At 39.6% G+C, this 16,099-nt stretch overlaps 1 protein-coding gene across 1 annotated transcript in view; it reads left to right on the top strand.

The window, feature by feature from the left end:
- vps50 (VPS50 EARP/GARPII complex subunit) overlaps positions 1–16,099 on the top strand; it is a 216,257-nt gene that overhangs the window by 133,404 nt on the left and 66,754 nt on the right. Inside the window, exons 17-19 of the mRNA XM_072253436.1 lie at positions 7,074–7,164; positions 9,652–9,834; positions 11,475–11,593. Of these exons, the coding sequence (XP_072109537.1) occupies positions 7,074–7,164; positions 9,652–9,834; positions 11,475–11,593 (393 nt within the window). The remainder of the gene's footprint in view (positions 1–7,073; positions 7,165–9,651; positions 9,835–11,474; positions 11,594–16,099) is intronic.

Here is a 16,099-nt window from a genome sequence, read left to right as displayed (position 1 = left end):
CCTAGCCCAGTCATGGGATGATTTACAATGACCAATTAACCTATTAACCAGTACGTCTTTAGACTATCAGAGGAAACTGGAACATCTGGAGAAAAAGCCCATGCATTCCATGGGGAGGACGTTCAGATGATATCAGAATTGAACTTCGAACTCCAATGCCCTGAGCTGTAATAGCATCAAGCTAATTGCTACGCCACCGTGTCCTTGTCTCTTCAGACCAAGATGGCACCCTTTCAAATCCGTCAGTGGGGAAGTAATCACAGGCAGGGACAAACGGAGGAAGAAATGGGTTGAATGTTACTCTGACCTCTACTTCGGAGTGAACATTGTCACCACTTCATCCCTGGATGCTTTTGAGTGCCTGACAACAATAGAACTGCTGACCCTACAGGAACTCAGCAAGGTATTGGCAGCTTTGCTTCTGGGAACGTACCAGGCAATTTGGGATTCTCCTAAATCTGCTCAAGCACTGTGTAACTACTCTACTGCACCCACTACATGAAGTTGTTTGTCAGTGTTAGCAAGAAGGAGCTGTACCACAGGATATGAAGGACACCAAGATCATTACCCTCTACAAAAACAAAGGCAAGAGAAGTGACTGTGACATCTATAGAGCAGCTCCTTTTTGAGTGTTGTGGCAAAGTCTCTGCCTGAGTCTTCTAAGTCCACCTACAGAAATTGGCTGAATGTGGCTACCCAGAGTCACAGAGCAGTTCCCTTGCGGGAAGGTCAATTGTTGACATGATTTTCTTCCTTTGCCAACTGCAGAAGAGGTGCAGCGAACAAAAGAAACATCTCTGCCTTGTATTTATTGATCTCACCAAGGCGTTTGCCTTGGTCAGTAGAGACAGGCTTTTTCAGATCCTTTCCAAAGTAGGCTGCCTGTCAAGACTGCAGAACATGATCAAATCCATCCATTCCAACATGAAGGGGACTAGGCAATATATCAGCAGTTCTTCGGAGCACCTTGACATAAGCAATGGCATTAAGCAAGGCTGTGTTTTTGCCCAGCTCTCTTTGGGATCTTCTTTGTCCTTCTATTGAAGCACACATTTGGCAATGCAACCAAAGGGATCTCCACACATGATCAAATGGCATGCTTTTTAACCTTGCCTGCCTAAGAGCCAGAGCCAAAGTGCACAAGGCTCTGAATAGAGACTTGCTGTTTGTTGATTGAAACCGACACTTCACAGGGCCTACAGAACTTGATGGATCACTTCTCCCAGGCCTACATAGAATTTAGTCTTGACTATCAGCCTGAAAAAGGCAAATGTCTTGGGACAAGACATGGAGGTACCGTCAGTTCACATACCTGAAGTCCATCAGTAACGATGTTTCCTTGGATGCAGAAATTGACAAGTGCGTTGGGAAGGCTGCAACAACTCTTGCCTGCCTCACCACATGAGTCTGAGAGAACTCCAAATTCTCAGTCAAAACTAAGATGGTGGTGTACAATGCTTGTGTCACCAGCACACTGCTTTATGGCAGCGAGACCTGGACAACATATAACAAGCAAGAGAGAAAGGTTAACATCTTCCATTTAAGATGCCTTCGTCGCATCTCCTGGAGAGAGAGTACCTAATGCTGAAGTTCTCTGTCATGCTGGCCTCCCTAGCACGATGCTACGGTGAGCTGTCTTTAAGAAAGAGATACGCTGGTTGCCTGTAATTGCACTACAAGGATGTCTACAAGTGGGACATGAAGGCGCTGGACATCTGAGATTGAGTTCTGAGAGGAACTTGCAGCCGACCGCACCAGGTAGGGAAGCACCCTGAAACAAAACCGTGATTCAAGCAAAGAAAAAACCTTGAATGTGGCAGAAAACAAATGGGCCCTTAGAAAGCAATGCTGAAATCCAGCAGAGCTAAGACCATTTATAGATGACATTTGCAACAGACTACTACTCTCACATTGGTCTCATCAGTCACACACAACGCTGTACAAGCAACCTAGAGCTAGGACACAACATCCATGGTCAACCTCAACCAATGGAGGACCACTGATCTTAATTTTTAAGATCCCTTGGTTAAGCATTTAACAATATCAGTTAAATTCTTAAGCAGCTGCTTGAGGATATTTCAAATTTCTGCTTTTCTCACCAGAGGGTCCTTTATTCATCAATATCTTTAATTGTAAAACCTCATCTACTACATCCCTTGAGCTTCTCTTTCCAAAGGCATTTGAGCCTAGCCTGTCAATCTGTCCTTGTATTATAACTTCAGATTAAGATTTCCAGAAAATTTCTCATCCCATCTCCAAGGAGAACATTTATCATGATTTTCAGTTTCTGGAATGGAATCTTACCAGCACCTTGGAACCAAATTGCTGTCCTCCCAACTTCTCGTTCCAAGATGAACTTTAGTCACCTGAACAGCTGCTGTCTGTACTGCTGCCACTGCAATCCGTGGCAACACAGCAGATCTACTCATTAGTAAATCAGCCACCTTCACAAGTATGAAAACATGCAGCTTTGGAAAGCAATTCTTTTGCCTGCCATTGTGTCATTAATATGGATGATTTTTTGACACCTTTCAAAGCATCCCTTTAGAGGGAATAAAATGAGGAGCATCAAAACCCTAAGGAAAGCATTAAGATAATCCACAGGAGCATTTACATACAACAATTGCTTCACTTAAGAAGATACTTGGGTAAATAATCGGAAAAGATTATTTTTCATTGACATTTTAAAGTGAAGAATCTTCCTTTGTGACTCGACAATTAACCAGTCGACTCCAGGTAGATACTTTGAATGATATTTTGCAAAGTTGATGATCGTCTTCCAGCTGTTTTTTCGAAATGAGAATTTTAAACACTTCCTTTAAAGCTGAGTGTGATAATGTGGTTCTATTATTGGAAGACCCACATACAATTCTGAACCAGTTTCTTCCCCTCCGCCATCAGATTTCTGAGCGGTCCATGAGCACTGCCTTGTTCTGTTCATGCACTACTTAGTTACTTTGTAGCTTATATTATATTATATTTGTATTGTACAGCTACTGCAAGATGATAAATATCATACAAGACAGTGATAGTAAACCTGATCTGGGTTGTGAAATATTCAGAGTTCTTGACAAACGATCCAGAAATGTGCTTTTAGATATTTCTGCTTTAAGCTTTGGAATTTCCTCCTGGGCACACTTTGCTGCATAATGTCACTTTCTTTAAGGATGTTCCTAAAAAAAAAGTTTTGATTATTTACCCAAGTATCTTCCAAAGTGACTCAGCTGTTGTATGTTAATACTCCTGTGAATTATCTTAACACTTTACTCCAGGTTTTGATGCTCCTCATTTTATTGCCTCGAAAGGGATGCTTTGAAATCCATAAGACATAGGAGCAGAATTAGGCCATCTGGCCCATCTAGTCTGTTCCACCAATCAATCGTGGCTGATGCTTTTTTTTCTCCTCCACAACCCCAGTTCCCTGCCTTCTCCCCATAACCTTTGATGCCATGCCCAATCAAGAACCTATCAATCTCTGCCTTAAATACGCCCAACAGCCTGGCTTCCACAGCTGCATGTGGCAACAAATTCCACAAATTCACCACCCTTTGGCTAAAGAAATTTCTCCACATCTCAGTTTTGAAAGGGCGCCCCTTTATCCTGAGGCTGTGCCCTCTTGTCCTGGACTCTCCCCACCATGGGAAATTTCCTTTCCACATCTACTCTGTCTAGGCCTTTCAACATTTGAAAGGTTTCAATGATATCCTCCCCTCATCTTTCTGAATTACAGTGAGTATAGACCCAGAGATACCAAATGTTCCTTGTATGATAACCTTTTCATTCCTGGAATCATCCTTGTGAACCTCCTCTGGACCCTCTCCAATGCCAGCACATCTTTTCTAAGTTGAGGGGCCCAAAACTGTTCGCAATACTCAAGGTGAGGCCTGGCCAGTGGCTTATAAAGCCTCAGCATCACATCCTTGTTCTTGTATTCTAGAACTCTTGAAATGAATGCTAAAATTGCATTTTGCCTTCCTCACCACTGACTCGACCTGCAAGTTAACCTTTAGTTAAGCAAGTTAACCAAGTTCCTTTACATCTCAAATTTTTGGATTTTCTCCCCGTTTGGAAAATAGTCCGCACATTTATTTCTACTACAGAAGTGCATGACTTTGCATTTACCGACATTGTATTTTATTTGCCATTTCCTTGCCCATTCTCCTAATCTGTCTAAGTCCTTCTGCATCCTACCTGTTTCCTGAACACTACTTACCCCTCCACCAATCTTCGTATCATCTGCAAACTTGGCAACAAAGCTACCTATTCCATCATCTAAATCATTGATATACAGCACAAGAAGAAGTGGTCCCAACACTGACCCGTGCAGAACACCACTAGTCACTGACAGCCAACCAGAAAAGGATCCTTTTATTCCCACTCGCTGCCTCCTACCAATCAACCAATGTTCCAACCTTGTGAATAACTTTCCTGTAATACCATGGGCTCTTAACTTGGTAAGTAGCCTCATGTGTGGCACTTCGTCAAAGGCCTTCTGAAGGTCCAAAAGTACAACTTCCACTGCATCCCCTTTATCTATCCTACTTGTAATTTCCTCAAAGAATTCCAACTGGTTCGTCAGGCAGGATTATCCCTGAAGAAAACCATGCTGACTTTGTACTATCTTGTCCTGTGTCACCAAGTACTCCATCACCTCATCCTTAACAATCAACTCTAACATCTTCTCAGCCACTGAGGTCAGGCTAACTGGTCTATAATTTCCTTTCTGCTGCCTTCCTCCTTCCTTAAAGAGTGGAGTGACATTTGTAATTTTCCAGTCCTCTGGCACCATGCCAGAATTCAATGATTTTTGAAAGATCATTTCTAATGCCACCACAATCTCAAATGCTACCTCTTTCAGGACCCTAGGGTGCAGTTCATCTGGTCCAGCTGACTTATGTACCCTTAGGTCTTTTAGCTTTTTGAGCACCTTCTCTCTTGTAATAGTAGCTACACCCACTTCTCTTCATTTCACACACTGCATCAGGCATATTGCTAGTGTCTTCCACAGTGAAGACTGATGCAAAATACTCATTTAGTTCATCAGCCATCTCCTTGTCCCCCGTTGTTATTTCTCCTGCCTCATTTTCCAGCGGTGCTATATCCACTCTCATTTCTCTTTTATTTTTAACATACTTGAAAAAACTTTTACTATCCACTTTGATATTATTTGCTAGCTTGCTTTCATATTTCATCTTTTCCCTTCTAATGATTTTTTTAGTTGCTCTCTGTATGTTTTTAAAAACTTCACAATCCTCTATCTTCCCACTAATTTTTGCTTTGTTGTATGCCCTTTCTTTTGCTTCTACAATAGCTTTGAATTCCCTTGTCAGCCATGGTTGTACTATTTTACCATTTGAGTATTTCTTCATTTTTGGAATATATCTATCCTGCACCTTCTTCCTTTTTCCCAGAAACGCATGCCATTGTTGCTCTGCTGATGTCCCTGCCAGCAGCTCCTTCCAATTTATTTTGGCTAACACCTCTCTCATACCACTGTAATTTCCCTTACTCCACTGAAATACTGTTACATCAGACTTTACTTTCTCCGTATCAGATTTCAAGTTGCACACAGTCATATTGTGATCACTGGTTTCTAAGGGTTCTTTTACCTTAAGCTCCCCAATTGCCTCTGGTTTATTACATAACACCCAATCTAGTATAGCTGATCCCCTAGTAGGCTCAACGACAAACTGCTCTGAAAAGCTATCTCTTAGGCATTCAACAAGCTCACCATCTTGTGATCCATTACCAACATGACTTTCCCAATCGACCTGCATGTTGAAATCTCCCGTGACTACCATAACATTGCCCTTTTGACTCACCTTTTCTATTTCCTTTTGTAATCTGTGGTCAACCTCCCGGCCACTGCTGCGAGACATATATATAACTGCCACTACATCCTTTTACCTTTGCAGTTTCTTAACTCAACCCACAAGGATTCAACATCTTCTGATCCTATGTAACATCTTTCTACTGATTTGATGTCATTCTTTACCAGTGGAGCCACACCACCCCTCTGCCTACCTTCCGATCCCTCTGATATAACATGTAACCTTGGACATTCAGTTCCCAACTGCAACCACTCTTCAGCCATGATTCAGTGATGGCCACAACTTCATACCTGACAACCTTAAATAGTACAACAAGATCATCCACCTTATTTCTTATACTACGCACATTTAGATACAACACCTTGAGTACCGTATTTGCTCTCCTTTCTGATTCTGCATCCCTAATGTATTGATACTCAGCCTGTTGGCTGCAACTAAGTCCCATCACCTGCCTGCCCTTCCTGACAGTCTGACTGCACACTATCTTTACTTGTTTACCATTCATCCTTCCCTGAGTCCCTTCGCTCTGGTTCCTACCCCCCTGCCAAATTAGCTTAAATCTTTCCCAACAGCTCTAAGAAACTTGCCTGCGAGAATATTGGTCTCCTTCGGGTGCAACCCATCACTTTTGAACAGGTCATACCTCCCCAGAAGAGATCCCAATGATCAAAGAACATGAAGCCCTGCCTCCTGCACCAGCTTTTCAGCCACACATTTATTTGCCAAATCATCCATGTTAATGGCACAGTAGCAGACAGAAGAATTCACGATTAGGAAAACTCTTCAGTTTTAGTTTAAATTTGATTTTTTAATGATTATACCGTAAATTATTATTTTCAGAAAACTGCGAAGGTGTTTATTTTAATAAGCCTGATTATTTGTTAGTTCCTAACAATCATACCTGAAAATAAAATATGAAGGAAACTCCTGACCTTTGTTTCAGTTTGGACATGTCACACAGTAAAAGCCTGTTCCATTCATTACTTTTTCTCGTCTCTGCTAATGCTGCTTGATTTGGTGAAGTAACTTCTGATCTTTTGGAAGAGGTTGAAGACACACTGGAAAGCTGTATGTTCAGCTATGTATCTAGTTCCACAATTACCTGCTGATAGAATGAATTCTACTGTGGTGTTGCACTTTATTAATTACAAAAGTGGTTTGAAGGAGAAGAAAGTAATTTTTGAAATGTACATTCACCATCCTATTACTGATACTTTTCATTGATTTCAACTGTCTCTGCAGAATACGTCTTGAAGAATTGCGTATGTTTTTAGAAAATGAAACTTGGGAATTGTGTCCTGTTAAGTCTAACTTCAGTATTTTGCAATTGCATGTAAGTATTCACTCTCAGAAATAGAATTGGATTATTCATTTGTTTGTACAATTTGGAAGAAGTAAAAGGAAGCGAAGTTCTTAAAACCGAACCCAAGGAAAACCCTTGTAATGAATTACATTCAAGATTTACCCACTGTGGATTTTAAGATACATCCAAATCTCGTAACCAAAATTTTAAATATCGAATATTAATTGCCCAATAATAGAATCTGAAGTTCGGGAGGGCAAGCCCCCCCTCCTTTTAGGTTTCTGTAAATACCTTTTACCTAACCTAGGATTTTTATTCTGCCATATATATGAGGAAATTTTTGAGTCTACGTTATCGAAAAAAGATTTTGGGATAAAAATTGGAACCAATTGAAACACATATAAAAATTTGGGCAAAATGATCATCTTAATAGCATTAATCCGACCAATCAAGGACAAAGAGATTGGTGACCATTTGGTAAACAAAGGTATGTTTGAATTTGGAAAAAATTAGAAGTGCAGTTTATGACCCTTCCATTAGATTTGAAAAAACTTGGAGGCCATTCATTCAGCATTTTCACTTGATGTAATTTGACCATTTCCAAACTTGTTTTATTTCTCTGTACTGTTGGGTGAGAGGAATTGAGTCGTCGACACTAAGGTTTTCTTCTTTCCCATTTTCAAGTTGTTAGTATTGCCCAAGTCTTTTAGTTTAGTTGACTAATTCTGTTTAGTTTAGTTTTTTTTGGGATGGGGTTTGTTTTTTTTTCTTCTTTATTATGATTTTTCTTCAGTTTTTTTTTGCTTTGTATTATTCACTATTATTCTACAGGATTGGGAGCTTTGTTAATTTTTACTATTTGGTTTTACAATTACTCATTTTAAATGTAACAATGTATCTCCTACTAGTATTTTTGCTTTGTTATGTTTTCATTCTATGGAATTAATAAAAAGATTGAAAAAGAAAGGAATAGAATTTGTCAAGTCTACCTTAACTCTCAAAGATGCAAATGGATTTCAACATCTATTTATTCTAAGAATGCTGGATCATTTATCCTTGATACCTGCATCAAATAGAGACTTGCTTATAAGTGCAACTTGGTAAGTGAAAGGTTGATGTAGTTTGATAGCGATCGTAAATAATCCCACTTTAGATTTTTTTTGTATAACTAGATGGGCAGTGGAGAAAACATTACAGTTGGTCATAGCTTTGTGTCAAATTTTGTAATAATGATTGAGTGAGAAGGAATTAGAGAAAGAAAATCAAAGGAACATTTGTACTCAGAGTACTGTAAATAAATATTATTCCCTGTCACTTTTATAATCAATTAGCAGTAATAACTTGATACTTAATGATCCTGCTGTATTATTATGCACCAGGAGAGGTAGTTGATGGCCAGCATGACGATGAAGACCTATGTGTTTTAAGTGGCAATAAACACAAGTTTATGATTTCTCCCCGGTCCTTTGTAATAATTTTAATTCCTAATCATTTCTTAAATATTTTTGTCAATAATTCATCTCATCTAAAAACCTGATTCTCTCATTATTTTTAAGATTTTCATCACTTTTTATATTAAAAAAATTGTGGTCCCTAAGCTTTTCTCATCCTTTACGAGAAAATCAATTCTTGTTTTCGGGACGGAGTCAGCAGCATTTTCTGTGAAGGGTATAGTCATTAATCCTTATTGACATTGTTAGCTCCTTTGTGCATGTGAAATGTTCAGCTAGTTCAAGAACTTGGATGTTGCTATGCCTTAGGTTTCCTTACAGACCTTCTATGAAATGTTTTCTGATGTTTTTGTATGTACTTCTATATCTGAGGAATACTTCTATTCTTTGTCACTTAGGCTTCTCATTTAGATTGTACTCTTTTTTCAGTAAGTGCTTAGTCGTGCATTAAAATATTACTTCTCTAATCTTTGTTTCTTTTTAATAGTCTATTATGATTACTATTTTAAGCATCTTCATTCTGGCACAGTCCTAAAATTTAAAAGTATTTGTCCCAAGCTGTCATAGTTATCTGGCTTTAATCTAAAAGCAATTCAAAAAGCAAAACAGTTGCAGATTCTCAATATTTGAAGTAACTTGAAGTGTGGAATACTCAATAAACAAAAATAACATCAATACAAAGAGAAGTTGATTTCATGCTATTTTTTTCTGCATGGAAGTTGCCTGACCAGTTGAGGATTTACAGTAATATGTTTTGAAACAGTTTCTGCACTGTAGCCTTGCTGTAAAGCTCTTGCTACTTTTTTTTTTACTTCTAATAGTTCAGACCTTGACAGAGAAGAAAATAGCTGATTAACACTGAGGGCTATGTTGCAATGAAAATAATACACACCTCAGTTCAACAAGGAGTGCATGGTGTTGCTAACAAAAAATATTACTTCTGCATCATTATATTCAATGGCAATGCATCCTGAATTGTTTGTTGAAGTGAAGTACAATCTTCAGCTAACTTGAGTTCTGAATCCTGATTTATTCAAATGCCTTTATTGAAAATTTATTGTTTTAGGAGTTTAAATTTATGCGGCAATCTCGTTCTCCGTCAGTGTCACCTAGCAAGCAGTATTCTATGTCGTCATCTACGGCAGCAGCAAGGTCTCTCTTTGACCAATGCCAAAATGGTGGAAATCCATTTGAACAGCAGACTGACAGCAAAGATGATGAAACAGAAGATGTTCTTGCTGCTAATGGGGTATGACAAGCTCTATTTGCATTTCATTAAAATGAGAGATTTCTCAGAAAGGCTTTTGCTACTGGCAAGAAAGTTCTCTGAAATAACAGGAATATAACTATTATTAATAGTATGTAGTGTTTCTGAATAGGCAATAAAACATCAAACAGTAAAACATGGGGACAGTTCCTTCAACCCACGGTATAATTGAAACTAATTAAGTTAATAAAGTTTAATTGCACTAATTTCTTCTGGGATGTAATTTTATATGTGTGAACATTAAAAATAGAAACAGGACTCTGTCATTTGACTCCTCTGCTATGCTATTCATAAAGGTGTGGCTGCTCTGCGATCTCAGCATCAGTTTCCTATATTAGCTGCCATATCCAATGTTTCCCTTGAGATACATAATCCATTAATCTAATGCCTTATGTACACTTATTAACAGTGCACCCACATCCCCTTTGGACAACAACAAATATTCTACAAAAAGGGATTTTTGTTTTTCATATCAGCCCTGAATACCGATTCCCTTTTGATGCTGCCAGGAGAAACTGATTCCTATGTCTATCCTGTCAGATCCTTTTTGAATTTTGTATTTGTTATTATCTTATCATGCTAAGCTGAAGCACACATTGGTTCACTCTGATTATTTTTCAAGAACAAATTCCTTCCCAGGAATGAATCCTTTGAAGCTGTTGCAAGTCCTATTCCTCCTTGGGTTTGAGGACCAGATCTGTATACAATATTCTAGGTCTGGTCTTGCAAAGCTTTACGTAACTATAATAAGATGACTTCACACTTGCAATCAAATCTTGTAATAAAAACAAACATACAACTTGTTTTCCGAAATTGCTTGATATGTCAGCTTATTAACATACAGTAATTTTTGCCCAAGGAAATCAGTGTCCCTCTGTGCACTGATGTTATTCGATGTTTTCAAACAACTTATCAATTTTTCCATCAGAATGGTTGACTTGATATTTTTCACACTATGTTCCATTCAACCTATGTTTTCACTCATTTACCAAATGTGTCAAAGTTGACCAAAATGGTTGTTGAATCCAGGTGGCATAACGTAGTTCGTCCACACAATTATCCATGATGCAAGATTCAAGTTAGGAGCAGCAGGAGAATACTGGGTCTACCTGCTGCCTTTGCCATTAAATAAATTAATGGTTGATCAAATTCCAGCCTTAACTCTACCATCCATTCTATCTCTAGTGACATATTACTCCCTTGCTTATCAGGTATCTACTTATGTTCGTCTTAAAAATATTTGAAGATTATTTATGGAAGAGTTCCAAAATCTCATGACCCTTTAAGGGGAATAAAAAAAATGGTCTCAACATTGTCCTAAATTGGTGTTCTTTTATATTTAAATAGTGACCTCCTAATTCTAGAGTGGAAACTCCCTCTCCACAGCCACTTAGTCAAGACATAGCAATCTTGTACATTTCTGTTAATTCCACTCTCACTATCAGGTAGAGTCAAGGTGCAATATAGCACAACAGGCCTTTAGGTTACTGCGTCTGCACTGGCATTCTTAAATGCATAGCGTGCATTTAATAAGAAAACCTAAGTTAGATTCTTTTTTAGTGATGTTGGGTAATTGGATTACTTGTTACAGGTAATTGGAGTGGGGTTGTTTCTTTCCACAGTATGAATCTGATGAATTGGAGAAGAGTGTTTACCAAGATGATGATAGTGATAGTGATGTTCCAGAAGAGCTTAAAAGGGACTATGTGGATGAGCAAACTGGAGATGTTCCACTGAAGAGGTAATTGATGGTAATTTTCCAAAAATAGATATCGTTCAGGGAATTTTTAGGGGTGGTATTTTTTTTATTATTTCAGCCCTTTGGAAATGTTTTGTAAAATTTTAACTCTCTTGCTGTTTCTTTTATTGTATTTGATTTTTTCATTGTACCCTGCACACAATTCAAGGTGTATCTATTCACTTCTTTTAAATGCAAAAACAATATATTAATTTGAATGAGAAGACTAAACCACTGTTAATCACGATTTGCAGAAGATAATATGACATGGAATTGTATTTCTTCCTTTCTGATATTGTATACACAGCATCATATGCAATGCCCACCATATTATGGAGGTTCAGTACTACACTCTAATACTATATTACTGAGGAAACAATATATGTTTGAATTACAGAAACAGTGTTATTTTTGTAGCATTAAGGTGCTCACAAAAAAAGTCGCAGTCTGTCTAATTAATCAATTTCTCAATGCTTATTATTGATCCATATGGTACTGTGATGAAGGGTTTCAGCTGTAAAGGTAGAGTTTTCAGAGTCATAAAGGGACATGCATCACTGAAACAGGTTCTTCAGCATGTCACTTCCATGTTGAGCAACAAATACCTATGTATCCTAATCCCATTCACTGGTACTCGGTCTGTAGCCTTCTATAGCTTGGCAATTCAAGTGGACATCAGAGGGCACCTAGTTAAGGTGAAAGAGCGTAATGTTGCACACTATCCACCCTATTTATGCCCCACATAATTTTGTAGACCTTTGTCAGGTTCTCACTCTCTCCACCCCCCCCCACTCCCCAACTCTAGTCTATTCTCCATAAGCGAAAATAAGCCCTGTCTGTCCAGTCTAGGGTGGTAGAATCGGAAATGCTCAGTGATTTTAAAAGCAGGGCAATCAAGTTGCACTATCAGAGAGCAGATGAATTAAATTGATTAGAGCACCATACAAGAATCAACAAGAACACAATCGATCATGTTATCATCATTCCAAAAATTCTTTTGACTACTTAGTGTGTTGTGAAAATAACTGCTGCTTTATACTGACACAGTTATTGTCAAATTATGATCAAGTACAAGGGCAACAGAATTTGTGTGCCATACTTTGAAGGTTGGTCTGGAGGGAAGGGAAGTGTTTGGTTTTAATCTTAGCACAGATGTAGAAGGAGTTAAATTCTTAAAAATCTGAAGCATAATACCAAACACAGCTAAACCTAGTCCTGGTCATGGAACTAGCTAAGAGGTGAATTTGGATCTAGGCACAAGGTAGAACATTTTGTCCTCAGCAAGGGCCATCCTTTGGTCCATTGCGTCCACACCTTGAGTTCTGTGTCTGCCATGACTCCAAACTCTTCTTCTGTTGCCTCCACCTCCAAGTCCACTACTTTTACAAGGGTTCACCACCCCCAATCAATGACCACTTCTCCTATCTTCATCCCTCTTCTTGAACACCTTGCACTGGCCTTCTGTCTACTCTGGATCTTTTCATCTCTAACTGCCAACGGGACATCAACAGTTTTCACCACCTTTCCTCTCACCTTTTCTGCTGGGAGTTGTGTACAGGCCACCTAACAGTAGTAGTGAGGTTGGGGATGGTATTAAACAGGAAATTAGAAATGCGTGCAATAAAGGAACAGCAGTTATAATGGGTGACTTCAATCTACATATAGATTGGGTGAACCAAATTGGTAAGAGTGCTGAGGAAGAGGATTTCTTGGAATGTATGCGGGATGGTTTTTTGAACCAACTAGAGAGCAGGCTATTCTAGACTGAGTATTGAGCAATGAGGAAGGGTTAATTAGCAATCTTGTCGTGAGAGGCCCCTTGGGTAAGAGTGCCCATAATATGGTGGAATTCTTCATTAAGATGGAGAGTGACATAGTTAATTCAGAAACAAAGGTTCTGAACTTAAAGAAGGGTAACTTTGAAGGTATGAGACGTGAATTAGCTAAGATAGACTGGCAAATGACACTTAAAGGGTTGACGGTGGATATGCAATGACAAGCATTTAAAGATCGCATGGATGAACTACAACAATTGCTCATCCCAGTTTGGCAAAAGAATAAATCAGGGAAGGTAGTGCACCCGTGGCTGACAAGGGAAATTAGGGATAGTATCAATTCCAAAGAAGAAACATACAAATTAGCCAGAAAAAGTGGCTCACCTGAGGATGGGGAGAAATTCAGAGTCCAGTAGAGGAGGACAAAGGGGTTAATTAGGAAAGGGAAAAAAGATTATGAGAGAAAACTGGCAGGGAACATAAAAACTGACTGTAAAAGCTTTTATAGATATGTGAAAAGAAAAAGATTGGTTAAGACAAATGTAGGTCCCTTGCAGACAGAAACAGGTGAATTGATTATGGGGAGCAAGGACATGGCAGACCAATTGAATAATTACTTTGGTTCTGTCTTCACTAAGGAGGACATAAATAATCTTCCGGAAATAGTAGGGGACAGAGGGTCCAGTGAGATGGAGGAACTGAGGGAAATACATGTTAGTAGGGAAGTGGTGTTAGGTAAATAGAAGGGATTAAAGGCAGATAAATCCCCAGGGCCAGATGGTCTGCATCCCAGAGTGCTTAAGGAAGTAGTCCAAGAAATAGTGGATGCATTAGTGATAATTTTTCAAAACTCGTTAGATTCTGGACTAGTTCCTGAGGATTGGAGGGTGGCTAATGTAACCCCACTTTTTAAAAAAGGAGGAAGTGAGAAACCGGGGAATTATAGATTGGGTCATCTAACGTCGGTGGTGGGGAAAATGCTAGAGTCAGTTATCAAAGATGTGATAACAGCACACTTGGAAAGTGGTGAAATCATCGGACAAAGTCAGCATGGATTTGTGAAAGGAAAATCATGTCTGATGAATCTCATGGAATTTTTTGAGGATGTAGCTAGTAGAGTGGATAGGGGAGAACCAGTGGATGTGGTATATTTGGATTTTCAGAAGGCTTTTGACAAGGTCCCACACAGGAGATTAGTGTGCAAACTTAAAGCACAGGATGTTGGGGGTAAGGTATTGATGTGGATAGAGAATTGGTCAGCGGACAGGAAGCAAAGAGTGGGAATAAACGAGACCCTTTCAGAATGGCAAGCAGTGGCTAGTGGGGTACCGCAAGGCTCAGTGCTGGGACCCCAGTTGTTTACAATATATATTAATGACTTGGATGAGGGAATTAAATGCAGCATCTCCAAGTTTGCGGATGACACGAAGCTGGGCGGCAGTGTTAGCTGTGAGGAGGATGCTAAGAGGATGCAGGGTGACTTGGATAGGTTAGGTGAGTGGGCAAATTCATGGCAGACGCAATTTAATGTGGATAAATGTGAGGTTATCCACTTTGGTGGCAAAAACAGGAAAACAGATTATTATCTGAATGGTGGTCGATTAGGAAAAGGGGAGATGCAACGAGTCCTAGGTGTCACTGTACACCAGTCATTGAAAGTGGGAATGCAGGTACAGCAGGCGGTGAAAAAGGTGAATGGTATGCTGGCATTCATGACAAGAGGATTCGAGTACAGGAGCAGGGAGGTACTACTGCAGTTGTAGAAGGCCTTGGTGAGACCACACCTGGAGTATTGTGTGCAGTTTTGGTCCCCTAATCTGAGGAAAGACATTCTTGCCATGAAGAGAGTACAAAGAAGGTTCACCAGATTGATTCCTGGGATGGCAGGACTTTCATATGATGAAAGACTGGATCGATTAGGCTTATACTCGTTGGAATTTAGAAGATTGAGGGGGGGATCTTATTGAAACGTATAAAATCCTAAAGGGATTGGACAGGCTAGATGCAGGAAGATTGTTCCCGATGTTGGGGAAGTCCAGAACAAGGTGTCACAGTTTGAGGATAAAGGGGAAGCCTTTTCGGACCGATATTATGGAAAACTTCTTCACACAGAGAGTGGTGAATCTGTGGAATTCTCGGCCACAGGAAACAGTTGAGGCCAGTTCATTGGCTATATTTAAGAGGGAGTTAGATATGGCCCTTGTGGCTAAAGGAATCGGGGGTATGGAGGGATGACTGGTACAGCGTTCTGAGTTGGATGATCAGCCATGATCATAATAAATGGCGGTGCAGGCTCGAAGGGCCAAATGGCCTACTCCTGCACCTATTTTCTATGTTTCTATGTAACTCACCCCTTCTGAATGCACTGCCCTCCACTTTCCACACCAATGCTAAATTCACAATCAAACCTACAGACATACAAACGCTGTTGTAGTCTGGTGGACTGACCTCTACCATGCTGAGCTCAGATAGCAAGTCTCTTACGCTTTGCACAGGATTCAACTAAGGATCACCAGGTCATTGTCACCCACACTAACACCAAGCTAATCCTGATCTCCCATCCAGTGCCACCAACCCCATAGTTCCTGTACTCTGCACTGCTCGTTTCTACCCTCTACCTGAAAACCACAAACCTTACTGTCTGGTTAGGCCCATTGTTTCTATCTGCTGCTGCCCCAATGAACTCGTGTCCACATACCTTGTCTCCATTTTGTCCCAGTTGATTCAGTTCCAT

Source organism: Mobula birostris, chromosome 3 (assembly GCF_030028105.1).
Source record: "Mobula birostris isolate sMobBir1 chromosome 3, sMobBir1.hap1, whole genome shotgun sequence".
Classification (NCBI taxonomy): Eukaryota; Metazoa; Chordata; class Chondrichthyes; order Myliobatiformes; family Myliobatidae; genus Mobula; species Mobula birostris.
Note: the sequence above shows the minus strand (reverse complement) of the source record. Positions and strands in the feature narration are given on the sequence as shown.